This window comes from Aspergillus foveolatus (genome assembly GCF_047715535.1).
Source record: "Aspergillus foveolatus strain CBS 279.81 unplaced genomic scaffold BDW70scaffold_5, whole genome shotgun sequence".
Taxonomy (NCBI): Eukaryota; Fungi; Ascomycota; class Eurotiomycetes; order Eurotiales; family Aspergillaceae; genus Aspergillus; species Aspergillus foveolatus.
Genome location: NW_027396069.1, coordinates 623,867 through 651,205, shown reverse-complemented (window position 1 = coordinate 651,205; position 27,339 = coordinate 623,867). Strand labels below are relative to the sequence as shown.

Sequence of the window (27,339 nt, the reverse complement as noted above, 5' to 3'; positions counted from 1 at the left end):
GATCAAGTGTACATAGCCCTGGGCCTCGCAAGCAAATGTCCCGAAGGAAATTAGCCGTCCCAGCAAATGACGGGTGGTGTAGCGCCATATTATGACAGGAAATGCCGCTCCGCGCCCGGAAGAATTCACCTCTCGGTTCCCCGCGGTCTTCCCCTCCACATGTCCTTAAGCCAAAGGGCTCGCCCTTAATAAATTCTCTCCTCTCAATTAGTCACTCGTCTTTCCCTATTGTATCTTGATGTTAATTCAATAATCAATATCCTGTTGAAAATGGTTGAAAGCGTCCTCGACGACATCTCTCACCGGAGATATAATCCTCTTCGTGGGGCCTATGTGCTGGTCTCTCCCCACCGTACTAAACGTCCCTGGCAGTAGGTGTTGACCTCCCTTTTATCTCGTTCAGACGCTTGTCACCGGAATTCAGCAGACTGCGAGGTGATCCATGTATACTGTAACCTAACCTTGCGACAGAGGCGCTCAAGAAACACCCTCCAAGACCACCCTGCCTGAATATGACGCTACCTGCTACCTTTGCCCTGGTAACAAGCGCGCGCAGGGAGACCACAACCCCAAATACGAAAAGACCTTTATTTTCGTCAATGACTACAGCGCGGTCAAGGAGGAACAAGCGCCATACCACTCAGAAACCGGAAACGGTACGTCATAGCGAGACACTACACTGCATTTTCATGACATCCATTCTGACTGCCAATCAGAGGCCGAATCATTCTTCCTGCGCGCCGACCCGGTCACCGGAAAATGCTACGTGCTCACCTTCTCCGCCGCCCACAACCTAACCCTAGCGGACCTCTCACCGGCCGAGATCGTCCCCGTCATCAACGCCTGGACAGACGTCTACATCGCGCACCTGTCCCCAAGCAGCCCCCTTGCCGCCGCCGCCGCATCCAAACTCACCACATCCTCTGATTCTCCTGCAGCAAGCCTCGCCAAACCAAATGAACAGTACCGGTACATGCAGATCTTCGAGAACAAGGGCGCGGCAATGGGCTGCTCGAACCCGCACCCACACGGCCAGATCTGGACAACCAGTTCTCTCCCTGAAGAGCTCGCTGCCGAACTGGAACAGATGAAGAAGTATCGCCGCGAACATGATGGGGGACACATGCTGGCCGACTATGCCGCGCTCGAGAGCAAGAAGCGGGAACGCGTAGTCTTTGAGAACGATGCATTCCTGGTCGTTTGTCCCTGGTGGGCTATCTGGCCGTTTGAGACTATGATCATTAGCAAGAGACACAAGCGCGCTCTTGTTGATCTCGATGACAACGAGAAAGCGCAGCTTGCGGAGGCGATTGCTGAAGTTACTAGGCGGTACGATAACCTCTTTGAGACACATTTCCCGTACAGTATGGGGATTCATCAGGCCCCCTTGGAGGGGTCTGAGGAGGAGATTGAGGCGTCATATTTGCATCTGCATTTCTATCCGCCTTTGTTGAGGAGTGCAACGGTGAGGAAGTTTTTGGTTGGGTAAGTTCTCCGAAACCATTCGCAATTTTGTGAGCGAGTGTTGACAGGGAATAGTTATGAGTTGATGGCTGAGCCTCAGCGCGATATTACCCCCGAGCAGGCGGCCGCAAAGTTACGGGGTTGTGGGGGTGAGTTATATCGGAAGAAGTTGGATTCCTAGAGGACATCCCATGTAGACGTGTAGTAGTAGTATGTGTGTAACGATGCGATAAAAAAAATAATTAAAAAAAAAGTGGATGACGTGCATGAACAGTCTTAAAAAAAAAAAAACAGCAGGGTCTACAATGGTCATAATATCTAAAAAGCGGAAGACAGGTTGAGGCGAGCAAGGTCGAGAGAGAGGGAGCAAGGAAAATGATGGGATTCGTCAAGAGACCCGATCAGTCGTCCGGAGTCACATAATATTTCTTTCGATTTCTAAATGTGAAATCCTATTTCATTTTCCATTGCCCAATATCATATGCTTTCCGCCCGCCGGAATAGCAGCGTGCAATGCAGAACCCAGAGCCGAACAAGGAAATCGCAAAATTAGAAGACAAGAGCAGCACCCTTGGTCTTCTTGTCACCACTGTACGAACAAGCATGTTAGCTCCAAACTCCTTGAGGCTCGTTTGTATGGATGTGAGAGCGTACCCCAACTCGAAGTGCTTGCAGCGCTTCAGAGCGAGCTGCTTCTTGGTCTTGCACTGAGTGCACTCGAGACGCAGGACGACCTTCTTGGTGGTCTTCGCCTTCTTGTGGAAGACGGGCTTGGTCTGACCACCGTAACCGCTCTGCTTCCGGTCGTAACGACGCTTACCCTGGGCGAATAGGGAGGCCTGGACAGTCGCATCCATATCAGTATTCGTTCAGTGCGTGTCGGTGGGATGCGGTGGTCTTCACCTTTCCAGCCTTGTACTGGGTGACCTTGTGCTGGGTGTGCTTGTGGCACTCCTTGCCCTTGCAGTACGTCTTGCGGGTCTTGGGAACGTTGACCTATTGCACGAGAATCGGTCAGCTTTAGTGCATGCAATTCAATTGATGAAATATAATCCGATTAGAGTCTGTGCTCAGTCGTGCCGCGTGTCCCTGGTCGTTGAAGAAATGTTGATTCGAGTTCCGAAATTTCAAAGTATAGGCGATAGCGCCACAATGTCGCCGTCGTGTATTGCAATCTGAGGCCAATCTTATTCGCACGCTGTATTCGAAATATTCGCAAGTCCGTCGTCATACGCCTTCTCTTTCCTTGACCGTCATTCTCCAGAGCATAACTCCGCATGACCCAGCTTCTCGGTTTGACGAGGCCTTATATAACAAGTCAATCGTCATATTGAGACTGTTTGCCGTCGTTTCCCTCGTCGCCGCAGTCGTCATGGCCGCATATCGAAATAATTCCGCACAGACTGATATTCTCGAATCGAATTTTCTCCATAATCCAGGGACCGACAACGCACTCAAAAGAAATTATCGCGTCTTACCATTTTGACTGATTTTGCCGGCTCGCGGGTTGCTGGTCGTTAGTGGTCTCTTGTCGGGAGATCAAGTCGGGTCAGGCTTGGTTGTGGGATTTCGTTTCGCTTAGAACGGCCCTATCGGCGTGTGGACAATCTAACCCTTTTCGGTCAGGCCAAGACATAGCCGCCAATGAATGTGACCAGCTCTACGGTTGTGCCTCAGGCGCTTAACATCATTTTGGTCGCTGTCCTTGTGAGCCTGTGTACTCTTATCTATGTTTACTGTCTAAATCTTTCTAAATTACTGAACTCATTGTAACCCCAAGCATCTTCCAACAAGTACTTTGTCGCCACCCCCATACCACGATGTCCCCTTATTAAACTCCAACCCCTGCTCCTGCCCAAGAACCCATTCCCCCTTCGCTCGCGTACTCCCTTCTCCATCTTCTTGGGGCCAGTACTCCTTCCTCAAAATTGCATTGATTCTCTCTATCCTCTGGACTAATTCAGCTACACTGTTCCTGTCCACTTTTCCACCATCCAGCAGAAACCCATCTTGGGTCACGAATCGCGCGATCGTAACATGCGCCGAAGGCACAATATACCTGGCCGCCAGTCTAACTCCAGACTCAAGGACCGTGGCTGCCAGGTCGCGCCGTAAATGATGGTAGGTATACGCATCTTCAGGCTGCTGTTTGTCTGCGGCTGTTGCCTCGCTAGTAGCAGGTACGAAACTCAGTGCCATTGCCGAGGCGTCGTAATTAATAATTGGCTTAACGAGGCGCACGCGGTAATTATTGTCGTATGTATAGTTGACGAGCTTGAGAGCGGTGCCGTCTTGAAACAGCCGTCCAGCTAGAGTGTCAACTTCTTCTCGAGTGCGAGAATTGACTATTTCCAGCATTGTGATATGCAGTGACTCGGGAGGTGTGAACCAGATTGCTAGTCGGTGTGAGCAGACCTCATTCAACTTCAAATGAAGAAACTGGACTGGTACGAACAAGGTGCTAAATCACGAATCTCCTGCTGAATCTCAGCAACAAGTTCTTTAATATGTTTTGGTGGCCGAGCGTAGAGATTCAAGTTGTGACGATGGTCAGCGAAGTTTACCGGTGCTATTGTCGATACCGATTCCGGTGCTGATACTGCGTCTTCATTCTGAGCCTTCGACTGCGCGACAAGTTTGCATAAAATCTCGTCGACTTGCCAGCCAGGGAAATCTTCATGGAGGAGTTTGTCTTTGAACTGGGCGTTTCTGTTTGTCCGGTGCGTTTCGTATCGGGTTTGGATCATATTCTATATCGTTGTTAGCATGTTTATTTGCTTGTTGTGAGGACGATGCATCTACAGGGTCATTCTGGCAGTCGTGAAGGAGCTGGTTGAAGGGGTTTGTTGCTTGCTGAGACACGACGGAAGAAGCAGTCGCCATTGCTGAGAAACGGACGCGCATAAGACCGGTCTTTTGACAGAATCGCCTGCGGTCTGGGGAAGTGGGTTATATATAGCGGTAAAGAGTGTGGGCTATTGCAGGTCAAGGTATATTCCTTTTCCCTGCACTGTGATACAGGTCATGAACATTTCAGTCTCTGAGCCTGCTATACAAGAAGACCATCGCTTTTTCCAAATTCTCCTTTCAATGCCGCTTCTATTTTTTTGTCAAGGTTCGTGAGAAGCCTATGCTAGGCATCGCTTTCGATACTCCGTACCCAGTGTTGCTTTGCCCCACTAAACCCCACCATGGCGAGCTTTCCGTCATCCCTCTCTTAACTCTTCTATCAGACACCTGACTCTTCTTCCCCCTCATTATCACCTCCATTTAACTCCGTTCAACTATACCTCAGTCCACCAAAGAAAAATTTCCAGGTAACCAAAAAGAGCATCGCATCCTCAAGATGTTGATCAAGTGAGAATACACTTTCCGCATACATTCGGTTGCAGCGGCTAACGGGAGATCTCCGACGTTCAGGGTCCGTACACTTACCGGAAAGGAGATTGAACTGGACATCGAGCCTGACTACAAGGTATTCAAACAAGGCAGACTCGCTACCCTGCGTATTCCATTCGAAGGTGCTGATCTCTCTACGCCAGGTGTCTCGGATAAAGGAGCGGGTCGAGGAGAAGGAGGGAATCCCGCCCGTCCAGCAGCGGTTAATTTTCGGCGGGAAGCAGATGTACGTGTCAAGCTTTGGACACCTTTGATAGCATGCTTACCATTCCTCCTGCTCCGTAGGGCCGATGACAAGACTGCCCAAGACTACAACCTCGAAGGTGGCGCGACACTGCATCTCGTTCTTGCTCTCCGTGGCGGCTGCGCCGCCCTTCAGTAAAGTTCCTCGTGCTGGTGAAACGAACAATTTATCTCCATGAAAGCGCAAGCGAACCGTAATTTTCTCCGACCGTGGTAACAATGCCGAACTGGGCCACATATTAGAAACGAGGCGTGAAACAAGTGTTGCAATGTGGTTTGCGCTTGATATACCCAATCCGAAGACGAGTGTGTTTGTCCTGGACTAGTTTTTCTGGCGCTGGAGAGTAGGAAAACAGTGCCATGAAATCGGGGTCCTTAGTATGAAATGATAACACGGCGCCCGCAAGGGCGCACTCACCTTATGTGCCATGTGGAACATTGATGACAAATATTTTCAGTCTCCCGTTCGACACGAGTAAGCCGACTGCGCAGATACGTAAGAGTTTGTGGCCGTGACACGGGTGCGATGAATGCGAGTAAAGGCGTAAAGGATTTGGAATTTGGATTGAGGGCCGCAACAGGGACATTACCGAAACACGGCGTTTCCAACGCAGCCCGGCTCCAAAACCCGAGACTATATATAACCTCACGAAAAAGCCATTAACCGTTAAGCCCATTGACACCAAGATGAACAAGGTACAAAGTTCGTAGCCAAATACGTAAACCCCCATCAAACGCCGATTGCTAACGTTGAGTACAAATATGTAAAAGTCAAGGAGAAAGTCAGTTCACCTTCTTCTTTTTCGGTTGGATGAAAAGGTTAGGAGCAGGTCGTTTTCGAATTGATGCTCGAGGTGGAGACATCCTTGAGGGCTCGGAGTTGGTAGTCGCACCGAGTTGAGACTCGGATAAGGTAGGGGAAGCGCCCGACGAAGTTCTGGTCGATGCAGGTCTCGAAGACGCTTGTAGTGGGAGGGGAGTTTGGGAAGGGGTTCTAAGGTGGCCCGAAGCGATTGCACGTAGTCTGGCTTCCCTCTCCTGTAATGACGAGTTAAGACTAGACGGACTGCTGCAACTTCGAGAACTTGGAGCATCATGTGAGCTTGAGCGCCCAGGTGCTCGTAGCGGTGGTCGCCGAGCTATGGCCGACTCAGCAGGTCGACGATGTTCCTCTATCAGAGAGCGCGGAGCTTGCCGCACCTGCGTCGCCCTGTTGTTAAGTTGTTTTGTAGGGACAGTCAGGGCGTTGTTTCGTCTTGTAGCCGAGAATATGTTGTTTTTCTTCGGCGCGAAGCCTCCGAATGTACTAAACCGATGCCTAGCCGTTGTCCGGCTTCGCGGGACGCCGATGGTCCGTCGGTCGGCCACGAATTTGGTACTATGCTTCGCTCGTTCTGAATTTAAGCCATCGAGGGCCATCTTGAGTTTCTCTGCATCCTCATCGACTCCCCTTTGTACCTCCTCTCGCAGTTCGCAATACAGGTCGTACCAGCAGTCCGGCTGATCTGGTAACTGGTATTCTTCCAGGTTAGGTATATCCCGCTTAAGGAACTCCAACCATAGCTCAGCGTCATCGTTCATGAGATGTGGTGATTGCAGTTCGAGGGATCTCTGGACTCGCGGTCAGAAACAGACACTAGGTAGTAAGTAATGGCCAACTGACTAGCTTCTCTGGGCTCTCAATCTTCAGAAGGAAAGGGCGGGCAAGCGCATAAGGAATGTTGCCTATATCATTGAGATCTAAGAAACGTGTGAGGTCAGTATAAAAGTGTGTATGTTTATTAAGCGTCCACTCACACTTCACGTTCCGAATCGCAGCCGCAATACAGAGCTGGCGTAAGGTCGGGGGCGACATGGTAGACAGCTTGAATGACAACCAAAGAGAGACCAAGAAAAGAGCATGAACGAGCTATAACATATCATACTAGCAACCTGTACGCACCGATCGCCCGTAAGTCGACAATAGAGACAGGGCGAAGTGAATTGATAGTCAAGCTACGGTTATCCTTTATATGAAGCCGACGGCGGTGTCGATCCAGCCTAAAGCGGATGACATCACATGATCCTCTATTAAGACGATCGAGGTTTATTATCTCAATTCACTTTTGTTTTCTTTATAAATCCAGTCACTCTAAAAGCTTATCTACAAGCTATCACTGACCAATTCAGCTACGAACACCCCCATGCCCATGTAAATGAGGTTGGAACGGCATGTTTCCCTACACCAGTCTTGACAGAACAGCCAAAAAAAAAAAAAAATTACTCGTGGCCGTTCTGACTTAACGCGCATATACTCAACGAATAGAAGAGTTGACTCGACAGTTTTTGAGAAGCCTTGCCTGGAGACCTGTTGAAAATCGCATACGGATCTCAGCAAATGTACCGCAACGTCTGCGGATTTAGATAGCAAGTGGAATTGTGTGAATACAGCTCCTTGAATTGACCTACTATCTCTCAGTCTTTGGCAGGCGAGTATGCACTGTTTACATCCAGCAGACGAGCCTGGTACAACTCAACGAATTATTGGTCGCGGTCGAAAGGCCATGGCATAGCCCCTTTCAGGTCTTCTAGATATTTTTATCTACCACTGTTTGAAAATATGGCATTGGCTAACTGCTGACAGACGAAAGTTCTCCAATGTGGGTGCTTCCGCTGGAGCAAGCCTCCGAGCTGTGTCCCAGGATATTGTCAATGGCAGCATGAAGAGCGGATTGGAGATAAGATGGGACGGGCCTCCTTAATGAGCAGCACTGCTTAGGCGGACTATCCCATGCCTAGCATGTAGCGGGGAACCTAGCAGAGCTTGAAATAAACCCAAAAAGAGTGTAACGAAGTCTTCCGGCATGTTAAAGAAATTGTGACCATATTTTTTTTGGCTTCAAGTCCGACTACTCATTGCAGGACATTCTTCTGGAAGTGAAGATGGCGAAAGTCATGAAGGCATGATATTAAAGTTCTCAATTCAACTTATGCGGGAAAGTGATAAAAGCCCTTGGCTTACACTAGCAACGAGTATAGCGAAGCACTTGCGGGGTATTCACAGGGTTTGAAAATGCAGGAATGCTTGAAAGACTAGAGAGTGTTCGTAACGTAGGCCTACTTGTTAGCCACAGCCTTCTGCTTTACTACACCTTCGTTATCTGGTAGCTGAGCAAACCATTGTGGAGGTTTGATACCAGTCTGATCGTGGATCGTGCTTAATAGCGGAGGGAGACCCTGCATTATATGTCGGATTGGACCCATTGCATCACCAGAACCGCTTGCACCATCTATCTACACTGTCAGTGGAGTTCAATGGTGAAGCGCCTTCGGTCACTTGCCTCCGGTGTTCCATGTGGTGATCTTTGGTTGAAGCCCTTGGATGGCTTGGCCGTTTGCCAGAGCCAGTCTCTCGTACATGCCAGTCTCAATCATTTTCCACTGAAGGAAGGCATCAGGGCCCCCGAGGACATCAATAAGCGCACCGTAAGCCTTGGCAATTTCCATGACTCCTTCAGCTTCACGTTTCTTCGTGTTGAACATGGCATCAGCATCTTTGCAGGAGCGGTAGACTGCACTTGATCAGTACAAGCTCTAGCACAATAACATAGCACGGCAACGTACACCTTGCATCCGCCTCCATTTTCTCTTCGTACAGCCTCCCCTCGGCAGCCTTGGTACTGGAGTAGTACAGCGCGTCTGCTTGTTCCTGCGCCGACTCTCGCTCTACCTTACTCTTCGTGACCTGCTTAGCCCTGAGGCGCTCGAGCTCTGTCTCTGCCCGTTTGGTCTCAACCTGTTTCTGCAGTTCTGCATCTCTCGATTCAGTCTGGCGCTTTGCAATGATCTTGCCCATCTCCACCTGGGAGTCAAGCTCTGTCTGACGGTTCAAAAGCTCCGAGTCGGCCTTAGCCTTTTCGGCCTTGCGTTTCGTCTCTAGGACGGCAGTCTCTGCATCGATCTTCGATATTTCTTGTTTTGTCCGTCCCTTCTTTTCAGCCTCGCCGATCTCACCTCTCATGCGGGCCTCTGCAACATCGATCTTCGCTTGGTTCAAGGCTCCCTCGTGGGCTTTTCGGCTTAGGAAAGCAAAATACTCGCTGCCTTTGGTGTCTTGCAGTTCTTTAACGTTGGCATTGTATCTAGAATATGGTCAGCTGAAGTCTGAATAAGAGGCAAAACCGAATGTACATTTTCAGTCCGAATTGTTCAAGCTCATTCTGGACATTGCTGATGACCTTTGACTTAAAGATCTGGCGCTCCTTGAAAATCTCCTCCATAGTCATACTCGAAACAATGACCCGGGTTTCACCCTCGATGATACCCTTAACGATATCTTGGACATGATTTCTTGTTGTTGGCGTATTTAGGTCTTCTGTTGCTGCAGCTGGCCTAGTGGATGGTTGATGTCCAGTTTTCCCACTGAGCAAGAGCGCGTACTTCTTGAGGGACGACAGCTTGTCCTCTGGGCCAATGGTGAATACGGCAGGAAGTGAGAACTGAAGCTTTTCAATTGTCATAGCTTGGAGGCTGAGGGAAAAATCGAATGGCATGACTGAGATCCTTGCGCACTGCGGTTGGTCAACACTTTCTGATCGAAGTGCATATTTGTTGACTGTACCCGCTGCCACGGCCACACCCAGGCCTTTTTGCAGATCTCAATGTCTGCAATACCGGCTCCTGTGAGCACGAGGTACTCGCTTGGTTCGGCAATGCAATACCTACAGTGTTCTTGTTTCAGAGCAAATACTTGGCTGTATATAAAAAAGCTAGCACATACCTCATTTCGACAGTGAAACATGAGTATATATTCCGACTTCGTCAAATAAGAAGGCGGGAGAAATAAGACAGAAAAGCAGTCATGATTACAATGGGAGCAAGGCCCTTTTTATAAGCAAAATGTATTATAGAAGATGGTGATTACGATTAGAAACCCTCTTTGCCATTCGTCAAGCGTAGTGCCCTGATGCCCACGCCCGGTTCTGGAAGGCGTCGTGTACGACATGGAAGGTTTGACAACTGCATGCTCATCCACGTCATGCCCACACAGCTGTCTTTCCCAAATGCTGCCAAAGTAAGCGAGAACCTGCAAGACTGCTGCAGAGTCTGAGGACTGAGCAGGGCAATTTGCAGCGAGGAATGCGTCGTTGTTACTGGCTGAGAGTGACGCCCCTGCGGATGATTGCGGAGAAGATGAGCCTCATCGTAATTAAGGCATGATAATCCTCTAACAAAAGTAAAAAAGCCCAATAATTGTAAGAGACAATGAACGAAGCTGCCTCACAACGGCAAGGCTGAAAATGCCGGCGTCAACTCGGCATCGGGAATTAAGCACAGCCTTGCAAAGTCCCGGTATAGCTATCTACTCTCGGGCAAGACAGCCCGACGGATGGCCGCCGGGACTAATTGTCTGATCGAGGTGACAGAGTAGCGAAATTCATCTAATGCTTCTAAACAACTTTGGGAGTTGAATAGACTGAGGTCAAGGAGCGGTGTTAAACTGTTGAAGTTCTTCAACCATGTTCCAATCAGAGTGCTGAATTGAAAGGTCTAAGTGGACCAGCATGTGCTCTTGTCAGATAAGCAGAGCAAACAGCGCAAACAGACCGTTCACGGCATACCAGCATCATTATCATTGTGGAGGGGCAGAAGTTGGATGAGCATCGCTACGCTGTTGACCTCTCATACGCTGAGGAAGTAAGAAAAACGACGCAATTGAAAATAGCACAGCATAGGTAAGTCATGGATTATTTATTTTTTTCGAGATTTTGAGTCACATCCCGCGAAATCACACCTCAAGGAAGCTACATAGCTTTCTCTATGCTCCTAGCGACAACCGTCCTCCGAACATTGACCAGGTCTGGTCAGCGGCACCTGCTTTACCTATTACAAGACGATGATATACTTATACATACATAATCAGGCATAAAACATCATAATCCTCATCATCATGGCCCCACGTTCTCAACTAGAGATCGCCACAAGTGCAGTTCAGCGCCTGGTTAAAGAAGAGGCGTCGTATCGCCGCGAGGCAGAGCAACAAAAAGAAAGGATCAAGAAGCTAGAAGACCAGGACGCCAGCGCGGACGAGAACAGAGACTACATGCTGAAACAAGAGGTACGCTGCGTTTCGGTCCCATCAAGCTGTAGGGTAAGTCACTGATCGCCGGAAGCGGCTTGCACTGGAGGAAACGGAGAGGATCTTCCCGAGCCTGAAGCAGAAGATTGAAGAATCCATTGCCAAGCTCAACGGTCTACTGGTGAGTTCTTATCTCGAACAGAACAGAAGTGCCGTGCATACTAAGTCCTGCGCCAGGTCGAAGAGGGGAAGAAGGGAGCCGAAAGCAATGTTGAGCATATCAATGCCGCTAAAGAAGCCATTGCGAATGCCAGAGTCGCTGAGCGGGAGATTGCCTGAACTATAGACAATAAGCGCAGAAAAAATAATAAAGTTAAAGGAGATATTCATAGATCAAGGCGATTCCTGTTTCCAATGTGAACGCCACCACCTGACTCCTGATATTTCAATGCATAAGCCATATCCTCTATGTAGTGTCCATTTTGTCGACGTTACTGGCATCCGGTACTTCTTCGCCTTCCTCTAAATCATCATGTCGTTCGCCCTCGTCACCTGTCACCTCGCCTTCGTCCACCATCGTCGCGTCTTCTTGTTTTACTTCTGCGGCTGTTGTAACTTGCCGTAGAGGAGTCGTAGCCCCTGGCGTGGCTTTGTCCGTCGGTACTGGAAGAGGTGAGCGATCCCCTTCATCATGACCTGGCTGGGAAGGCGTTGAGCTCTCCTGGTCAGGTCGCGGCGTGTTTGCACCGCTCAGTTTTCCCTTAGAAGCTTCCCCGTCATCCCCATCCTCGTCCTCTTGCATGCCTTCTCGACGTTCTACCTCTTCCTTTTCATCTCGGATCAGTCGTCGAAGCTGCATTCCTTCTTCCACGATCCGACCAAACTGTTCTCGCCTCTCTGCCCAGGTCTTTGCGTATTCTTTGCTCTCTTTCTCTAGTTCGGCAATCTCCGCTTGCAGTTTCTGCAAGTTCGCCTGTTGGTCTTCTCGTGGCTTCAAGAGTCTGTTGCTGGTGATCTTTTCCGTCTGCTCGTCGTAGCTTTTCCGTAGTGCCAAAATTCGTTGCGCTTCTTCCAGTTGAACGCGTAACTCAACAGTGCTGTTCCGAACGGCCTGCATCGTGGAAAGAATTCGCTCTTTCTCAGCTACGTACCGCTCGCGTTCCTTTTCGTTACTTGTGAGCAGAAACTGTATGCGTGCAATACTGCCCTCAAAGGCCGCAAAGTCCAGGGTTGCATCTTCACGAAACTGGCGCCATTCCTCAAGTTTCTTTTGCTTTTCTGCCTCCGCAGACGCCGTAGCATCTTCGTCGGCTCCCTCAGGCGGAGGCGTAGGGAGCGTCGCGTTCGAAATAATTATCGATTCGGGATTCAGAAGGCGCTTCGAGATTCTTTTGAAAGGTTTCTCCTCGACATTCAGGAGGCGAGTCTTGTGGAGGGCATCTGGATTGCTGAAAGTTAGGCCTGAAACAAATCTAAGCAGACAAGAACCGACCTTCGTCCGCCTGATCAAGCAGCCCGTAAGACGTCATGATGGATGTGCTTAACCGCTACCCTGAATTATTAGCAATTGATGGGGGGACCGCGTGTTTCGCTTGCTCGGCCACCGAGAGAGCTTGGGTGTGGTTTAAATGGAGCGGTAGCGGTCAGTTGCAGTTGCAGTTGGAGCAACACGCTAGGCGGAAGGTGGACTCCGTGTCTGGTCTCAATACCTCCCATGCGGATTGCTCTCTCGAACTATCACTGCAAATCTGCTACTATTGCTGCTACTGTCATTACTCCATCTATCTCCTAATCTACGTTTAGCATACTTTCCTAACCCCGTCGGCATCTGTTGGCTCTACTCGAGCCCGGCTTTTCGGCTGACTCTTTGGATCGGTCCGATACTGGGATCCCTCTTCTGCGTCCACTGTAATCATCTTGGCTTTTCGAAATCGCCTACTATTCGAATCCACGCATGCCAGGCCCTATTTCTAAAACGATGCGAACCCGGTCGACTCCTTTTTCGAATCAGGAACCTCGAATGGAACTCCACTGATGGGAAGGTCTGTTGGTATCGACTCGTCGCCCTCCGTTTTGCGCCGTTTCCCCTGATCGAGATGACGGAGATGTATTCGGGTCTCCATGTGGGCCAGCGGTTTGCATCACTGGAAGACTTTAAAGCTCTGGTACGGAGTATATCTGTGCGGCAGCATTGGGAACTTCGCGTGACGCGGAGCAACAAGAAGAGTGTGGTGATAGGCTGCCGGTCCTCGCCCAATTGCTTCTTTCGCGTCGTTTGTCGCGCAAACAGGAACGCAACGTATATCAGCAGTCTTCAGGACAGTCATAGCTGTCGACGAAATGCGACCTCGACGACCAAGACCCCGGCTCGTTCGGAAGCCTCCCATGTGCGGTTCCTGCTTAGTGAGATACCGAAACTATTCGACATGCGAAACAAAATCAAGGCGCAGGATATTGTTGACGCAGTGAAACGGTATCACGGATACGATATATCCACTAGACAGGCCCAACGTGCCCTAATCAGACTGCAGCAGAGGGGTTCTCAGCAGCAAAGCGATGCAGCCAACTCGTCAAGTGGGGAGGACCGACAGGAGTCTCAGCCACCGCCTGTAGAAGGGCAAAGCGAGGGCTCAGCTTATGCTGGCATTCCGGGTCAGAGATGGATGCCCGAGTCTGTTCCGCCGAATCTAGTTGATAATCCCCAGTCACAGAACGAAGATCCACCAAATCCTACCTTTTCCGCTACACCTTTACAGGGACAGCCGATACAGCAACATCCCCAGCAGTTACAAAATCCTCAAAGGATACAGTCTACGGTTCAAACGCAACAACCGCTACCTCCTCCTACACCGGTTCTACAAGCGCCAGCGGTTCCACAACATGAGCCGACATCCCTGAACCATCCCCTACACGCTCAACCAACCTCACAACAACCTTCCTATTCTCTACCAACACCAATGCAACCTACTCCTCGACAGACAGGGCTCACCAAGTCTCCGACACAAACTCAGCAACCTACTCAGGGCCATCCTTCCGCACCGCAGCTAGTTCTTACAAATTTCAAGATCGAATTCTCCTGCACCACGTGTGGTGCTCTCAATCAGAGCTTCTTTCCTAATCAAGGAAACGTCACTGGCGGGCATTACATTCCTCCACATCCTATCCCCGAGCATGCCAGTATACCGCACGGCGCAGGCCCATCGGCACCCACGGCGGCCGCTCAGGCCATCGTTGAAAGCGCAAACGAACGGCTTAACGAGGCGCATCGATATGACAGCACTCGTAGGGCTAGTACGCGCGGGGCGCCATCGGCTTGGGCGCCAACTGGCCCCATGGATGTTCCACTAGCCCCAGCACATACCCACAATAGTCCTACATAAGGTCTGAATAACCTTCATCTTCCACTCCTTTGCTTTTATACGATTCCGGAATACATTCTCTAATATTTTACCCTGAGGTTGGTGAACGCTGTGTCAGATCACTTAGCCTTGCTGCCTCTCTCTTGCAGTCTCACTTCCGCTCTCTCGTGAAAACCCTCTCTTACTTTACCTCTGTGCCCCATCACTTCCATTGCCCTTCTTCCAGTTCTATCTTTTCCCCTTTCCTTTTTCTTTTTTTGTTATTATCTATTCCCCACATATACGGTCGATTTCATTTTTTAGTGCATACCCAGACTTGACCAGCGGCACTTCCCCAATCCATAGATAGGATATATGTCTTGATAATATATACCGGCCTCGCGCCTTGTCTAATTTCAATACATGCAATGAAGTACGCTAGCCCACTGGATATACTAGGAGATAATAATATAAGAGCTCATAAGGTACCAAGATACCAACTAGTGCGTTGTGGTCGGTGGTGCCTCCTAGGCCAGGAACCGTCCACGGCACGCGTCTTGGCGGATACTAAGGCCGTGGAGTCAAGCCAACTCCCCTTCTCCAACTATCAACTCTCAATCAGCACCGACAATGACTGATTCCACATCTCGCGATGAACCCTTCTGACTTGGCAGCACCCCAGACAAGGGCATCTCCTCCCTACCGAGACTACAATCCTCGCAAGAGAGGAAGAACGGCATGCACTCGATGCAAGACCAGGAAGCAAAAGGTGGATGCACCCAGCACTCTCAAGAAACTTGAGACTGACAAACAAGTGTGATAATGAGTATCCTGTCTGCGCCAACTGTCTCAGAGCCGGCGCTGAATGCGACAAGGCATCAGTTCGGCAGGAAAATGGCTCTCAGAGCGAGTATGTCATGTCAGCATCATGCAATGCTCTTACTGTGGCTGCTGACATAGACACCTGATAGATACACCCGTGCTCTAGAGGAGCGCATTGCATATCTAGAGTCGCAGCTGGAGTCGGGGGCTGCTAAAAGCAGAACAGCTATTAACCATGCACATCCGGTCGCAGCGTTTTTATCACCATATGCCCAAGATACTGCTGGGCAAGGACAGGCAGGCAGTACCGGGAGTGCTGGTAGTGGGATGGGAAACGGAACTGATCACAATGCAGTAGGAGAACTTGTAGGATTCCTTGCCATCAACTCCACTGAGGCGCCTGCGTATATTGGCTCGAGCTCGGGACTCTCCCTCGCAGCTAACCTGGGCGAAATGGTCCAGGCCACCGTGTGGAACCAAGTGCTGTCTTCATCGCGCAATCAGCCTTCTCTTTTTGGTGAGGGTAGAGCGAATGCAGATCTCAGAGTCTCCGGGCTCCCTCCACAGCCAACGCCGTCTGACAAGGCTCCTGGTTTGGACCGTCCGCGTACGTTGCGCATGGAAGAGTTGCTTGCGAAAAGCACGGAACCGCCGAACGATGAGATGGGCGGACGGATTCTTCACGCATACTTGACTAGGCTTCATGTTCGGTATCCGTTCCTCGACCGCAAGGAACTCTGGCGTCTGCATGAGGACCGGTGGCGGCTAGCTAAAGCGAAGCGGGAAGAGCTCACAAAGTCAGAACGATTTGGCATCTTCAAGCTGTATCTGACGTATGCGATTGGAGCTACCACTATGCAGTTGAGTGAAAAGTACGACTATGTTCCACCTGAGGTATCTCTTCCCGCCCTCCCTTAATGTCATACTACTTCTAAATGTGTCCAGCGTTTTTACATCACAGCCCTTCAGCAAGTGCCAGCTATGTGTGAGACCAGATCAGTAGAGAACGTCGAGGCTATGACGCTTCTAGTCGTATACCACCTGCGCTCTGCATCCAGTCAAGGCGTCTGGTACATGATCGGCCTGGCTATGCGTACAGCGATCGATCTCGGGTTACACCGCAAAGCCAACGAACAAAACCTCGACCCAATCACGGCACAGATGCGGCGACGTCTCTTTTGGACAGTATACTACCTAGAACGAGTTGTATCAGTGTCTCTTGGACGGCCGTTCAGTATTGCAGACAGGCATATCGACCTCCCTCTTCCGGTCGACGTCGATGACGACGTCCGTGATCCAGCACTGCTTCCGCCGGAATCTCCCCCAGTTACTTCGCCCGAGGGCAATAGCAACGGAAACAGCACGAGCAGTCGTATCACATCACTCACTTTCTCCATATACCTGATCACACTCCGCCGCATCGACTCGCGCATTCAACATAAGATCTACCGCGCTGACAGGCCGCTTCACTTACTCCGCTCCAAAATGGACAGCCTTTTTCTCGAGCTGGAAGAATGGAAAGCATCGGCCCTTCAACGCTTCACGGGATCCGACCTTGACTACCCCATGCTCCACTACAACCGTGCCCTACGGCTCCTCATCCAACCTTTCCTCCCTTCACTTCCTCTCACCGATCCCTACTATCACATATGCCTGCGCGCAGCAGGCGATATCTGCCAGACACACAAACGGCTTCACCAAACTTTGGAGTATGGCCACTCCTTCCTCGCTGTTCAAACAGTCTTCATTTCCGGGATAACCCTTCTCTACGCGCTCTGGACACATAGCGACCAGGTCTGGTCCGTCCGGATGAGCAATGACATCCGCGCTTGCTCCACCGTTCTCTTCGTCATGGGCGAGCGCGCCGCTTGGGTGAAGAAATACCGCGACGCCTTTGAACTTCTCGTCAACGCCGCCATGGAGAAACTTCAAGGCAACGAGGCCGCGAAGAAAGCGGGAATGGCCGAGTTAATGACTGCCCAGCATGCTGGACTCGGAGTTGGACCGGGTGCTGGATACGGTCTCAGCATCGGTTCGCCCGCCAGCGCAGGCCAGAACCATAATCCCGCGATTGCTACCGCGTCGGGATACCCTGGTACAGCGCATACACATCACACAGGCGTCACACCCGACTCGAATCCTAGCCAAAGCCTTTTCGACCCGGCAAGCCAGGATCACGGCGTGCGGATGGCGCTACAGCTTGCGCCGTGGATTGATCTTGAGGACGGACATGGGCCGTTCTGGGTTCCTGATTTCGAGACCCTAGAAAATTTTTCGGGGAATCTGTGGAGTGCTGGGGACCCAACGGCATTCAACCCGCTGTAGTTCCGTCATATTTGTTGACAACTTACTACTAATGTCCAAAAAGTCTTCGGTCCAAGGTGGACAGGGACAGTTGACGTATATCCGTCACGTTATTTGGCGGGAGGACAAGCTCAGGGACAAAACAGGAACCACGGTTCCGAAGTGTTGCAGATCAGCGGATGCCGTCCGCGACTCACCGCCTGCCTGCTGAGTGGGACCGCAGGACAAAAAGTGGCGGTCAGCAATACCAGCCAATGAGAGGAATGGGATGGGGTGTGTGCTGCACTACACGACGGTCTAGATTCAGGGTAGCATACGCAAGAGCATAGGAGTTGCCTGAATGCCGGTATATTGATATATATTGAGAGTGGATATGGGCTCAGACTGGATAGGGGGTTTATGGAGTATCGCTTGCTTGTCTACTGGATACTTACCTGCTCTTCAGGAAGAATCGAATGCAGGGACACAGAGCCTGCAAGGCACTGATGATGTGGAATGCGGGGCATCAGAAGGTTCCGAGATACGAGTGACAAATTTTCAAAAGGTTAAAAACATGTAAAGTGCTGACGATCGAAGACTACTCCTCTGCTAGACTGCATCACTAGCCGCCTGGAGCAGGCGGCCCTCCACTCGCCAGCAGCGTGGCCACTGGTCTCTAGTCCCTAGTCCCTTGGCCCCTGGTCTGCTCGAAGTAGTCCCCGTATGCTATGGTTTCTGTTGGCGCCATAGCCATAGGGCCCATAAAAATATTAGGATATAATAAGACGGTGAGGGGCCATGTCGCTGCAGGAAGCAACTATAAAATTCAAGCGCTTTTCTTTATCTTCGGCCCTGCTGCCGCCTGACCACAGTCCCCTCCTCACGGACAAATATCCGCTCTTTTCTCTCTTGCTTAGGACAGGATGTATTCTCGTCCGTTCCCATATCCATCCCGTATGTCCTGGTCGAACGCCTAGCCTATGCTCGCCGCACGGACTGACCACAGCAAACTCCCCCTCTTAGGTCCTTAACCTAATCGTCCAGACGTCCTGGTGGCGCTCTAAGGAGACATTCCTCGACCATTCACGCCATTTTCTATCCGTTTCTCCCGCCAGAACCCTTGCTGATCGTTTCGACCCTCCACTCGCGGTTGCTGGGCCATGTGAGGCCGTTTCCGTCCAGAGTTGGAGACTGAATTTCGGGCACTCATGACGCATCCTATCGACCATGGCCTCCATCACATGCCATCGTCATCTTCCTCCTGGCCCTGGTGGCTATGACCACTACGTCCACCACCATAATAATGATGTCCCTCCACTACATCTAGCTGCATCGACCCTTGCAGCCTCTAGTTCCTCTCCACTCTGCTCCGATCCCGAGCAGGACCCATCGTCCATTTCTACGTCGCTGGCAGTGCCAGTGCCAGTGCCAGTGCCAGTGCCTTCCCTCGATATCTCGTCCCATACTATTACTGCCGCTGCTGGCTCTGAGAAACCTCACTCTTGCCATTCTTTTGACCTTGCGGGTAGCGTATATATCCTCTCTGAGGCAAGGCTGAGCAGAGAAGCCAAATCCACCAGAGCTGCGAACGGCGGTATGCTTGACCATTCCTCACCACTGCCCGCGTCCGACAAGCTGCGGACGCGAGAACGGAGACGGACAGTATCCCCTTCCACAAGGTCTTCCGGTGAAATTCGTTCGACTTCTCGCGGTACCGGGCGCTCTGGAGGTGGAAACGGAAATGGTGATGGAGGTCATAGCCATAGTCGCAGGAGCTCGCTTCACTCTCACCGCCGTACAGTTACCACCACCTCCCTGACACCATCTAGACCAGACTCGCCGGTCCGGCGTGAGAATCTCATAGCTCTACACCGAGAGTCTTGTCGCCTTTTCCAGGATAACAACCTTGCCTCTACCACCGCCGCTGTCACCCGCCAGTCATCCTTCTCTTCTTCCCCACCATATACTCCTCGTCAAGCAAGAACATATTCCAACGTCAGCTCGCCTCCCGTAACACCGATTCTTGAACGCCACCATTCCTCCACTCTCCGCCACTCATACTCTTCCAGCAACTTACATGCCAACCACGAAACCGTCCCGGTCTCGCGCGTGGAAGTTAACCTCTCCGCCGAGACAAAACCCACTATAATTGAATGGACGTCCCCCTCCACCCGCCGCCGCGAGTACAAGGAAATCGACCGCGCGAGCAGCGGCGTCCGCGGGCTCTGGCGCCGCGTCGCACCCCGGTGGTGCCAGTTCGGCGATAAGCGGGTCCCCTTTTTCGAAGAGGGTAAGGACGGCAAAGCGAATTATGAAGGGAGCATCCGCAGGTTCCGGATGGATCTCCCTGATGAGCTGGAGCCCGGTGAATATCGGAATCAGGGCCGGCGTGGACTCGGACTGAAGCTGAAGCCGAGGTTGGTTGTGCAAATTAAGAGGAGCAAGACGAGCATGAGCTGGTTATGATCGTCCTTCTAAGTCTCGCCGTCATTAGCGTTTGCTTCTTTTGGTTGTTGAGTGGATGGCATACCTGCTTTATGAATTTGCATGTGATACCCATATACAGATACATATACGCATACATAGAGTCAAAATTTCATATCATTGCACCTCAACGCCGTTCTTTGCTTTTCCTTGCCTGAGTTAAAACATCCGCATGCAATGCAAATGCAATAAGTAGAATAAATATTCACTGGAACAGGGTATCAATCCACACTCATCCCAACCAAACATGCATGTAGCCAGGGTATTCACCCTCAAGCCTACATTAGATCAAAATCATCCAGGTTCTCGCGATACCGCATGATATTCCGCTTGATCTTGCTGGAATCCACCCACGTCACGAAGTCCTCCATGTTTCGGGTAACCAGGTACGCCGGGTCTGTGACGACCTCCGATCCGACACGCACATGCCCTTGCTCGATGAATGTTACGGCCTATCACCACAATCAGCCTCCGACAAATCTCAATAGAAAAGAAAGAGAAAGAAGTGAAGAAATAAAAGGGGCACGTACCGTCTTGATGTTTTCCACCATCCCACTCCTCGCCATAACAACTGCCAGCCGTCGTCGACAAAACGCGCTAACCGTCACCTCACGCTCAATTTTACTCAATCCTGCACCCTGCTCACGACTTTGTTTGAGGATTCCCATGCGCCACAGTTTATCCAGAACCTCGGATTCAGTTTTCTGGCGGACGGGGTCGGAATCGGGATCAAGTGCGGAGAGCTTGTGTGCGAGCTGCCGCAAGGATCCGACAATTGCGGAATATTTCTTGTAGTCGACGGGGTTTTGAAGGTAATATCGTTGGATGATTTGAGATTCTCGGTGCCCGTGGTCGGATTTGTAGGTTGTTAGGTTTACTTTCCGGAGGAGTCTGATTGATCTCAGGTTAGTTGGGTGATCGGCTACGGGGTGGAGATAAAAACGGGGAGACGAACTTCTGCTCGTGATGCTTGAGTTTGCGGACCATTTTGACGAATAAATTGGAGTTGTTGGCTTGGTTCGTTTGTTTGGTATGAGGGCTACCTTCATGGTGGTTTGGATAAATTTTCGAAGTGATAACTGGGCGGTGTGCGTTTTGCCGTGCAAACGTGTCAAACACGAAAATGTTTATCTCCGATGGAGTACAGATCACATGGGCTTAGAGCGCTGAGAACAATACGTCTACAGATTAAGGTCATAAACTGTAGTCTATCTAAAGTACATCATAACTCATCCTTAACTGGAGCTGGCGGCCGTTGACTGTCCTTCGCCAAATCAACCCCGTTCTTTTTGCGCCACTTTTCCCACAGCGCGTGAAAGTCCTTCTCCATTCCGCTCTCCATCTGGTCCGGCAAAATGACGATGTACTCAACGTACAAATTCCCAGGACCCTGATCGTCATGATCGTGAATGTGTCCGTCCGACCAGAATGGCATACCTTCGCCCTTGACTGTCTCCACAGAGAGCGGCTGTACGACTTCCCCGCGTGACCGGCCGAGACGAACAACATGACCGTCAAGATGCGTGATGTTGCGCGTCCAGTCACCCATCCATGCCTCCCGCAGTGACAGCGTTTCTTTCCAGAACAGGTCTCGTCCTTTCCGGCGGAAAAATGTGCCGTCCGTTCGGTGTTCCTCTGCCGTGCCCAGCTCCGGCTCTTTCTCTTCAAGAATCAACACCAAATCACCCGCGATATAGTCGGGACTCTCATCTCCCTCATTCTCAAATACAAGGCGCGTGCCCTTGTCCATACCCGGCTCAATCGTGACAGATGTCTCAACATCTTTTCGAACAACTCGATGCCCATGACAGACAGGACAAGGTTTCTTGATAGTCTTCCCCTGTCCGCGACACTTATCGCACTGCATCTGCACCTGCTGGAACATCCCGGGCGCAAGCATATGTTTCTGAATAACCACTCCCCGTCCCGAGCACTTGTCACACGTTACGACCTCGCGATCCGCGGACCCTGTTCCCTGACACGTCTCGCAAATCTGCTGCCGCTCAATATTCAACTCAAACGACCGACCAGTGTAGAAATCGCGCAGCGGCAGTCCAATGCGGAACTCCATATCTGGCCCGCGTCGATGGCCCGGCGCATGTCCAAAGTGTCCGCCGCCACCGAAGAAGCGGGAGAATAGATCGAACGGGTCGTGCGTGTGACCGCCTGCTTGCCCGCCCTGTCGGTGCTGCTCAACACCCTCTCGTCCATACTGATCGTAGATTTTGCGCGTGGCTGGTGTAGACAGAACTTCGTACGCCTCGGCGATCTCAACGAATTTCTCGCGTGCGGTATTGTCGCCTCTACACTCGGTCAGTTTACAGCATTCGCTTTCCACCTGAGATATGCGCGAACTTACGGATTCTTATCCGGATGGAACTTCTTGCTCAGTGTGCGATATGCGCGTCTAATGTCCTTCTCTGAAGCACCTTTATCCAAACCCAGGATTTTATAGTAGTCCTCGGCCGCGAGCACCAACTGCACAAGCAGCAGCACAACAGCGAATGTAAAGAAAAGTTCTCGCATAAGACGCATTATGACGGCCTGTGTCTTCAGCGCATTTGCAGCTGAGGCCTTGAGGAAAGGTAGCGATAAGTGGTAGGGTTTGTGCGCTGTCCTCAGTCGAGTGAAGCTAAATCGGGATACAAGCTCTGGCGAACAGCGAAGTCGACTCGCGAGCTGGTGTAAGTCGGGCGGTGATTATTAAACTCAATCCAGTTGCGTTTGTCGTAAAACAATCCAGATTGGAGAGTATCCAAGGTTGGCCTGGGATCTCAAGATCAGTCAAGATCTCAAGAAAGGTCCCAGTGTTTGTGGTTAGTGACTGATTGGAGATAATGATGTACTCGGGCGAATGAGATTCGTCGCTTGAGCTTTGGATGAGGTGGCCGGACCGGGAGAGGTTGATCCATTCCGATAAATCTACAGTCACCAGGATCACGTGCTAAATTTAAGACACAGCAACTGAACCCGAATTTATGACTATTGACAAGCAGTTGATCACATTAATCGATTATTACTGACACAGTTCATAGAGCCTCTGAAGAATAAAACATGGGTAGATGGATCAAAACGCATATCAGCTAGCATATACATCGTCATACTGGAACATCAAAGATGGTATTTCGCCAGGTCCTGTGCAAGCCTGGAGTTTCCTCGCCCTCCTCGACAGCATCATGTGCCTGTCGTGCCTCATTATTCCATACTTTGACAAGACTCCCAGGAGCATAGACGTTCTTGAAGACTCCACTGCCTGGTGCGTCGATGCCAACGCGGGCGTCAACATCTGGGTTAGGGGCTGGCGCCAAGCGGGCCAGTACAGCGCGGACAAAAGTGAATAGATCCTGAGGGCTAGCGATGCGAGCGGCTCGAAGACGCTCCCGAGCAAACACCAGTTCCCTGTTCAGTGCATGAGCCGCCTGGACGATTGACTCAGCAATTTGCTTCTCCAACACCCGGCGGATCATGTGCTTGAGGAAGGGCTTGGTGAGCCAGATCAGAAATCTCCATCTGCCGCTGTGCACTTTGTAGTCGAGCTTGTGGATGCGTACACGTACTCCGCGCAAGGTGAATATCTGCTCCAGGCGGTCTCGACCAATTTCGACGTCCAGGGAGATATCGATACCCCGCTTGTCGAGGTAGAAGCTTGCAATACCTTGGTCCTTGAGATAGAAGAAGAGGGCTTTATGGGTGCGGAGCCAGAAGCCGAATTCTGAAGCACTCACGTTTATCCCAGAAAGTGAGATGGTGAACATTGTCCTCAAGTTTGCTGTCGTCCTCTTCGAGTGCCGCTTGACGACGTCGATGTCATTGCGGGTGGTGACATGCATCCGGTAAGGAAGGAACGAAGAGTAGTTCACAGTGTGACCAGGTTCGAGAATCAGGTTCTCAATCAGAAGGTCGATCTCTGGCGCAGAAATCTCCAGGCGAGGAATAGGAATGTATTGAATGTTGCGGAGAACAAGAGGCAAAAAGATCTCAAGCATATCCGCAGGTAGATTTCCACGCCGGTTATGATAGCCGTCTGAAACATCCTTGTAGAGCTTGCGAGACGCGCTGGTCAGTTTGGAAACTGACTCATCCTGGGAGATGGTGTGCAGAGCTCGTTTGGCCTGGGCAAGAAATTCGTCCACATCCTTTCGCAAACTGGACTCAGCGCCAACTTGCTTGGATTTCTCCTTAAGCTCTCCAATTCTCTCCTGGGCGGAGTCAAAAGAGTCTGGGTTTGTCATCATTTCCTGCATGGCGGATCCTATTTCTGACACCAAGTTCTCAAAATCAGGATCCCCGCTGGCGTGCTGGAGCACGTCATGAAGCCGTTGTTCCAAAGCTTGCCATTCCTTGGGATCACCGATCGTCTGAAGCAGAGCCCAGAATTTACGTATCGCCTCTTTGAGGTCTTCGTTAATCTCAGTCTCATCCTCGGCGGTTGCGACGGCGTCCGTGGCGGCATTCACGTAGACCGAGGCATACTTCTGCAACAGCCGTGCAAGGATCGCAACCGAGTCCGTGTAGTCTCTGCGCTCACGGAGCTTGAGGACTGTCTGCTTCAGCCTGAATAGCAGAGTCTCTTGCTCCTTTCCGGTCAGGTGTTCCTCGACAGACTCTTTGGCCTCCTTGCCGGTTTGGACAAGCCCATTCTTAGCAACGTCTGCAACATGAGTTACTTCTTCGCGTAGCTCCTCATTTGACACGGTATGACCCTCATCCGCACCGGCGCCAGCCAGAGCTTCTTGATCCTCTTGCTTTGGCTTGAGCTTCTTCCCGGCTTTTCGTGACGCTCTGGACAGAGAGAACGCTGTGTCCGAGAATATTTCGCGACCTACGGTGGTCAAGTCTTCAACGAATAGGCGGAAGTCGGCATTGGTTAACAGAAGATTTCCGACGGTCCGAAGGCTATCATAAGCTGTCATGACAGAATTAGTATACGTAAAACTAAAAAAAAATGGTCTATCTTACCCGCTTTAGTGTCTGCTTTGGCTTTCGTATCAGCTGCTCGTTGTGTGAGCTGCCTGGCATGGATAGTTGCTCTGCCGTGGGAGAGATGCCAGATGAATTCCTGCAATTGATCCTCGCCGTTCTTGGTCTGTAGGAACTCGATCAACAACTGGATCCACAGGCGGCAATCGCGGACCAGCTGGCGGCCCACCGAACCAATATCGGGATTACGAGGGTTGAAGATATCGAACGCTAGTAAAGTGCGGAGATTGGCGACTGCTTGCTCGGTCGATGGCATGTAACCCTCGGAAAAGGCACGAAGCATCTGATAGGTATGGATCTTCTGATGCAGCCGACGCTGACGGCTCGTTTCGTCGTCATAGCGAGGGAGGAGGGGCTCCGTTTCTGCCCGCGACATGGTAATAGGAGTGGTGTACAACTGAGGATGCAAGCTCACCGAGGTGCTTTGTTGGGATGGAGATCGCTCATGCGTACTCTGACTACAGTTTCGACGCGGGTGATGGAGTGATGAGATGATGCACGGACCCAGCCGGATGATGACGAAGAATGCAATGGGGAAGATTGCATGACAGGAATATAACCCTGGTTCATCGAGCTGGAGGATTCCAGTCTGGAAGTGTTGCCTTGCTTGGACCTCGAGTTAGCCAGCTCACTCTTGCGTCACTGCCGCCGCTTTATTGTCAGGTGATCTCCGCCACCAATTGATCTAGAGTCAACATCTCCTTGATGAGTGCAGCATATCCTGAACGAATATTGTCTTGGATAAATTTCTATACTGCCTCTTATGTATCTGATGGAGGCAATCGCGATCAGTAGCATCAAGCTTCGCAATCTGCCGTACCATCCATCCAGGACACCCGGTACAGCTCCATAGCTACTCCGCACGGAGTATGTACGTATATCGATAAGAAGTATGGCTTAGTTCTCGATAGACTCGTGCACCGGAGAGTGAGGTTAGAGCGATGTTAGGGCTTTTAGAATCTTTTATGCAATTGCATAAGATGTATGGATCGCACAGCATCTTGACCCACACTGAGGAGCTTAGATCTTCCGAAGCCTAGAGGCTGAAGGACCACCATGATGATCGTCCCCATCGGGCATCAAGTCCAGTGTCTCCGGCGGTTTCTAGAGTAGCACGGGTGGCATTGGAGACTGTGGATCGGTCTATGGTTAATCTTCGGTAGAAAAGTGCAGGTTACTTCCAGGCTACTTCCAAGGAGTTGTATCAATTGAATGCAATGTACGGAGTAAACAATTTATTACCGACAGAATCAAGACCAGGGTATACACCGCCAAAGCTAACAAACTGACCTAAATGAGTATGTGCTGCGTTTACAGCGGGTAGGGCTTCTAGTGTGGCAGAGATGCCGCAGAGTTTTGCCTCCCGAGCATGTTGGCTGGCCGCCCAACATTATTAATGCTCAACCCGGTATATATTCGTGAGCGCCAATAATGGATCCGAGATTGGCAATCTCATTTGACGGCGCTGTTTCGACTTTAAAGGTGCGGAGAAACCAAGCAGTGCTGGGTATGCGAATTCCGGTATTCTCGGCCGGGACCGAGTAAGTCGGCTTCTCAACTGCCGTGGTTTCGGAGCTGTTGAGTCGATACTGCGCAGACGACAGAGTTGCTGTCGTTTACTCTGGTCTGGAGTTGGAGCTCGCCTTGTACGACCAGATGCTGAGAAGTGCTTGGGAATCTCCAGAATGCGGCATTTTCCGCCCGCTCATCTGTCGCTGGATCCTGGATTCAACGCACAGCAGCCAGCGTACTTTGTCTCCCGCAGCGAGAGGCAGACATGCTGATGCTCGATTGCGCATTAATATTACGAATTGGAGCCGGGTGAACAGTAATCGGGCCGCGTGTGGCTGCGGGGAAAGGTGTTGAAGAATTCGTTGAACGGAAGCCACGAAAACTAAAAGTGTGGTCCAGAGTCGACCGCCCCAGCCTGATCCAGTCTCATCCAGAATCCTTCCTCTAGAGGCTAGTTTCTGCTGCTTAGCGCTCGGGAGTTGGAGCTGAGACTCTGGCAGTCAGGTGGATTGGGGCTCATGTGGCAGAGTTGACGCGGTAGGCTAAGAGCTTAGAGGCTAAGCTGTCGAGAGCTGGCCCTTCGGGGACTTGAAACTACTCGGTAGACCTAGTCCTGTTCCTTCTCTAGCGTGGGATTGGGGTTGGAGATGCTCCACAGGAAAAACAGCGGGACGACACTCGGATGTTGCTATGCTGCAAGACCTGAAGTACAGATCAGTAATGTCGTTCTTTTGGATGCTGGGGATCGTTCGCACA

General features: G+C 51.0%; 13 protein-coding genes across 13 annotated transcripts; 5 read left to right on the top strand and 8 right to left on the bottom strand.

The window, feature by feature from the left end:
• The first annotated feature begins 176 nt into the window (after positions 1-176).
• On the top strand, positions 177-1,771 carry BDW70DRAFT_95413 (UDP-glucose:hexose-1-phosphate uridylyltransferase). Its single transcript, XM_073745271.1, has 4 exons — positions 177-371; positions 472-656; positions 717-1,485; positions 1,540-1,771. Exons 1-4 carry the CDS (start codon positions 271-273, stop codon positions 1,643-1,645), a joined length of 1,161 nt encoding a protein of 386 aa, XP_073599779.1. The 5' UTR covers positions 177-270; the 3' UTR covers positions 1,646-1,771.
• On the bottom strand, positions 1,749-3,006 carry BDW70DRAFT_129192 (60S ribosomal protein eL42). Its single transcript, XM_073735567.1, has 4 exons — positions 2,943-3,006; positions 2,368-2,460; positions 2,119-2,303; positions 1,749-2,053 (listed from the first exon to the last, which is right to left on the bottom strand). Exons 1-4 carry the CDS (start codon positions 2,943-2,945, stop codon positions 2,014-2,016), a joined length of 321 nt encoding a protein of 106 aa, XP_073599778.1. The 5' UTR covers positions 2,946-3,006; the 3' UTR covers positions 1,749-2,013.
• Positions 3,007-3,228: 222 nt separating this feature from the next.
• BDW70DRAFT_170230 (uncharacterized protein) lies at positions 3,229-4,526 on the bottom strand (the record flags this gene model as incomplete). The annotated part of the gene is made up of 3 exons (XM_073742873.1): positions 4,267-4,526; positions 3,920-4,214; positions 3,229-3,860 (listed from the first exon to the last, which is right to left on the bottom strand). The coding sequence occupies exons 1-3, from the start codon at positions 4,366-4,368 to the stop codon at positions 3,229-3,231; spliced, it is 1,029 nt and encodes a 342-aa protein (XP_073599777.1). The 5' UTR covers positions 4,369-4,526.
• Positions 4,527-4,810: 284 nt separating this feature from the next.
• BDW70DRAFT_156628 (NEDD8 family protein RUB1) lies at positions 4,811-5,245 on the top strand (the record flags this gene model as incomplete). Its single annotated transcript, XM_073740217.1, has 4 exons — positions 4,811-4,821; positions 4,885-4,939; positions 5,007-5,089; positions 5,149-5,245. 4 exons carry the CDS (start codon positions 4,811-4,813, stop codon positions 5,243-5,245), a joined length of 246 nt encoding a protein of 81 aa, XP_073599776.1.
• A 371-nt stretch (positions 5,246-5,616) lies between these two features.
• Positions 5,617-7,090, bottom strand: BDW70DRAFT_95387 (elongin A domain-containing protein). The gene is made up of 3 exons (XM_073745270.1): positions 6,904-7,090; positions 6,770-6,846; positions 5,617-6,717 (listed from the first exon to the last, which is right to left on the bottom strand). Exons 1-3 carry the CDS (start codon positions 6,959-6,961, stop codon positions 5,890-5,892), a joined length of 963 nt encoding a protein of 320 aa, XP_073599775.1. The 5' UTR covers positions 6,962-7,090; the 3' UTR covers positions 5,617-5,889.
• A 1,328-nt stretch (positions 7,091-8,418) lies between these two features.
• BDW70DRAFT_156626 (flotillin domain protein) lies at positions 8,419-9,638 on the bottom strand (the record flags this gene model as incomplete). Its single annotated transcript, XM_073740216.1, has 3 exons — positions 8,419-8,657; positions 8,710-9,227; positions 9,277-9,638. 3 exons carry the CDS (start codon positions 9,636-9,638, stop codon positions 8,419-8,421), a joined length of 1,119 nt encoding a protein of 372 aa, XP_073599774.1.
• A 1,148-nt stretch (positions 9,639-10,786) lies between these two features.
• Positions 10,787-11,567, top strand: BDW70DRAFT_95373 (putative tubulin-specific chaperone Rbl2). The gene is made up of 4 exons (XM_073745269.1): positions 10,787-10,820; positions 11,009-11,203; positions 11,259-11,345; positions 11,402-11,567. Exons 2-4 carry the CDS (start codon positions 11,036-11,038, stop codon positions 11,501-11,503), a joined length of 357 nt encoding a protein of 118 aa, XP_073599773.1. The 5' UTR covers positions 10,787-10,820; positions 11,009-11,035; the 3' UTR covers positions 11,504-11,567.
• BDW70DRAFT_95370 (uncharacterized protein) lies at positions 11,440-12,770 on the bottom strand. Its single transcript, XM_073745268.1, has 2 exons — positions 12,657-12,770; positions 11,440-12,604 (listed from the first exon to the last, which is right to left on the bottom strand). Exons 1-2 carry the CDS (start codon positions 12,691-12,693, stop codon positions 11,631-11,633), a joined length of 1,011 nt encoding a protein of 336 aa, XP_073599772.1. The 5' UTR covers positions 12,694-12,770; the 3' UTR covers positions 11,440-11,630.
• Positions 12,771-14,884: 2,114 nt separating this feature from the next.
• BDW70DRAFT_95361 (putative C6 transcription factor) lies at positions 14,885-17,825 on the top strand. Its single transcript, XM_073745267.1, has 4 exons — positions 14,885-15,271; positions 15,318-15,412; positions 15,474-16,218; positions 16,270-17,825. Exons 1-4 carry the CDS (start codon positions 15,155-15,157, stop codon positions 17,647-17,649), a joined length of 2,337 nt encoding a protein of 778 aa, XP_073599771.1. The 5' UTR covers positions 14,885-15,154; the 3' UTR covers positions 17,650-17,825.
• A 1,197-nt stretch (positions 17,826-19,022) lies between these two features.
• BDW70DRAFT_129178 (uncharacterized protein) lies at positions 19,023-20,196 on the top strand. The gene has a single exon (XM_073735566.1). The coding sequence runs from the start codon at positions 19,204-19,206 to the stop codon at positions 20,071-20,073; it is 870 nt and encodes a 289-aa protein (XP_073599770.1). The 5' UTR covers positions 19,023-19,203; the 3' UTR covers positions 20,074-20,196.
• BDW70DRAFT_129177 (snoRNA-binding rRNA-processing protein IMP3) lies at positions 20,195-21,102 on the bottom strand. Its single transcript, XM_073735565.1, has 3 exons — positions 21,047-21,102; positions 20,622-20,982; positions 20,195-20,543 (listed from the first exon to the last, which is right to left on the bottom strand). The coding sequence occupies exons 1-3, from the start codon at positions 21,076-21,078 to the stop codon at positions 20,370-20,372; spliced, it is 567 nt and encodes a 188-aa protein (XP_073599769.1). The 5' UTR covers positions 21,079-21,102; the 3' UTR covers positions 20,195-20,369.
• A 201-nt stretch (positions 21,103-21,303) lies between these two features.
• BDW70DRAFT_95284 (putative DnaJ domain protein) lies at positions 21,304-22,927 on the bottom strand. The gene is made up of 2 exons (XM_073745265.1): positions 22,451-22,927; positions 21,304-22,394 (listed from the first exon to the last, which is right to left on the bottom strand). Exons 1-2 carry the CDS (start codon positions 22,624-22,626, stop codon positions 21,314-21,316), a joined length of 1,257 nt encoding a protein of 418 aa, XP_073599768.1. The 5' UTR covers positions 22,627-22,927; the 3' UTR covers positions 21,304-21,313.
• A 1-nt stretch (position 22,928) lies between these two features.
• BDW70DRAFT_95290 (uncharacterized protein) lies at positions 22,929-26,087 on the bottom strand. The gene is made up of 2 exons (XM_073745266.1): positions 25,051-26,087; positions 22,929-24,997 (listed from the first exon to the last, which is right to left on the bottom strand). The coding sequence occupies exons 1-2, from the start codon at positions 25,445-25,447 to the stop codon at positions 23,190-23,192; spliced, it is 2,205 nt and encodes a 734-aa protein (XP_073599767.1). The 5' UTR covers positions 25,448-26,087; the 3' UTR covers positions 22,929-23,189.
• Positions 26,088-27,339: the final 1,252 nt, after the last annotated feature.

Coding starts and splice junctions, on each gene's coding strand:
- BDW70DRAFT_95413 (XM_073745271.1), top strand. CDS start 271: ATGGTTGAAAGCGTCCTCGACGACATCTCTCACCGGAGATATAATCCT. Junction 372..471: donor CGTACTAAACGTCCCTGGCA/GTAGGTGTTGAC, acceptor ACCTTGCGACAG/AGGCGCTCAAGAAACACCCT. Junction 1,486..1,539: donor GTGAGGAAGTTTTTGGTTGG/GTAAGTTCTCCG, acceptor GACAGGGAATAG/TTATGAGTTGATGGCTGAGC.
- BDW70DRAFT_129192 (XM_073735567.1), bottom strand. Junction 2,304..2,367: donor CCCAGTACAAGGCTGGAAAG/GTGAAGACCACC, acceptor GCGACTGTCCAG/GCCTCCCTATTCGCCCAGGG. Junction 2,054..2,118: donor TGCAAGCACTTCGAGTTGGG/GTACGCTCTCAC, acceptor TTGTTCGTACAG/TGGTGACAAGAAGACCAAGG.
- BDW70DRAFT_95387 (XM_073745270.1), bottom strand. CDS start 6,961: ATGTCGCCCCCGACCTTACGCCAGCTCTGTATTGCGGCTGCGATTCGG. Junction 6,847..6,903: donor TGCGATTCGGAACGTGAAGT/GTGAGTGGACGC, acceptor CACGTTTCTTAG/ATCTCAATGATATAGGCAAC. Junction 6,718..6,769: donor TTGAGAGCCCAGAGAAGCTA/GTCAGTTGGCCA, acceptor CCGCGAGTCCAG/AGATCCCTCGAACTGCAATC.
- BDW70DRAFT_95373 (XM_073745269.1), top strand. CDS start 11,036: ATGGCCCCACGTTCTCAACTAGAGATCGCCACAAGTGCAGTTCAGCGC. Junction 11,204..11,258: donor ACTACATGCTGAAACAAGAG/GTACGCTGCGTT, acceptor GATCGCCGGAAG/CGGCTTGCACTGGAGGAAAC. Junction 11,346..11,401: donor CCAAGCTCAACGGTCTACTG/GTGAGTTCTTAT, acceptor GTCCTGCGCCAG/GTCGAAGAGGGGAAGAAGGG.
- BDW70DRAFT_95370 (XM_073745268.1), bottom strand. CDS start 12,693: ATGACGTCTTACGGGCTGCTTGATCAGGCGGACGAAG. Junction 12,605..12,656: donor GCTTGATCAGGCGGACGAAG/GTCGGTTCTTGT, acceptor TCAGCAATCCAG/ATGCCCTCCACAAGACTCGC.
- BDW70DRAFT_95361 (XM_073745267.1), top strand. CDS start 15,155: ATGAACCCTTCTGACTTGGCAGCACCCCAGACAAGGGCATCTCCTCCC. Junction 15,272..15,317: donor GCAAGACCAGGAAGCAAAAG/GTGGATGCACCC, acceptor CTGACAAACAAG/TGTGATAATGAGTATCCTGT. Junction 15,413..15,473: donor GAAAATGGCTCTCAGAGCGA/GTATGTCATGTC, acceptor GACACCTGATAG/ATACACCCGTGCTCTAGAGG.
- BDW70DRAFT_129178 (XM_073735566.1), top strand. CDS start 19,204: ATGCTTGACCATTCCTCACCACTGCCCGCGTCCGACAAGCTGCGGACG.
- BDW70DRAFT_129177 (XM_073735565.1), bottom strand. CDS start 21,078: ATGGTCCGCAAACTCAAGCATCACGAGCAGAA. Junction 20,983..21,046: donor CTCAAGCATCACGAGCAGAA/GTTCGTCTCCCC, acceptor GAGATCAATCAG/ACTCCTCCGGAAAGTAAACC. Junction 20,544..20,621: donor TGGTGGAAAACATCAAGACG/GTACGTGCCCCT, acceptor TTGTGGTGATAG/GCCGTAACATTCATCGAGCA.
- BDW70DRAFT_95284 (XM_073745265.1), bottom strand. CDS start 22,626: ATGCGTCTTATGCGAGAACTTTTCTTTACATTCGCTGTTGTGCTGCTG. Junction 22,395..22,450: donor TTCCATCCGGATAAGAATCC/GTAAGTTCGCGC, acceptor GACCGAGTGTAG/AGGCGACAATACCGCACGCG.
- BDW70DRAFT_95290 (XM_073745266.1), bottom strand. CDS start 25,447: ATGTCGCGGGCAGAAACGGAGCCCCTCCTCCCTCGCTATGACGACGAA. Junction 24,998..25,050: donor CAAAGCAGACACTAAAGCGG/GTAAGATAGACC, acceptor CTGTCATGACAG/CTTATGATAGCCTTCGGACC.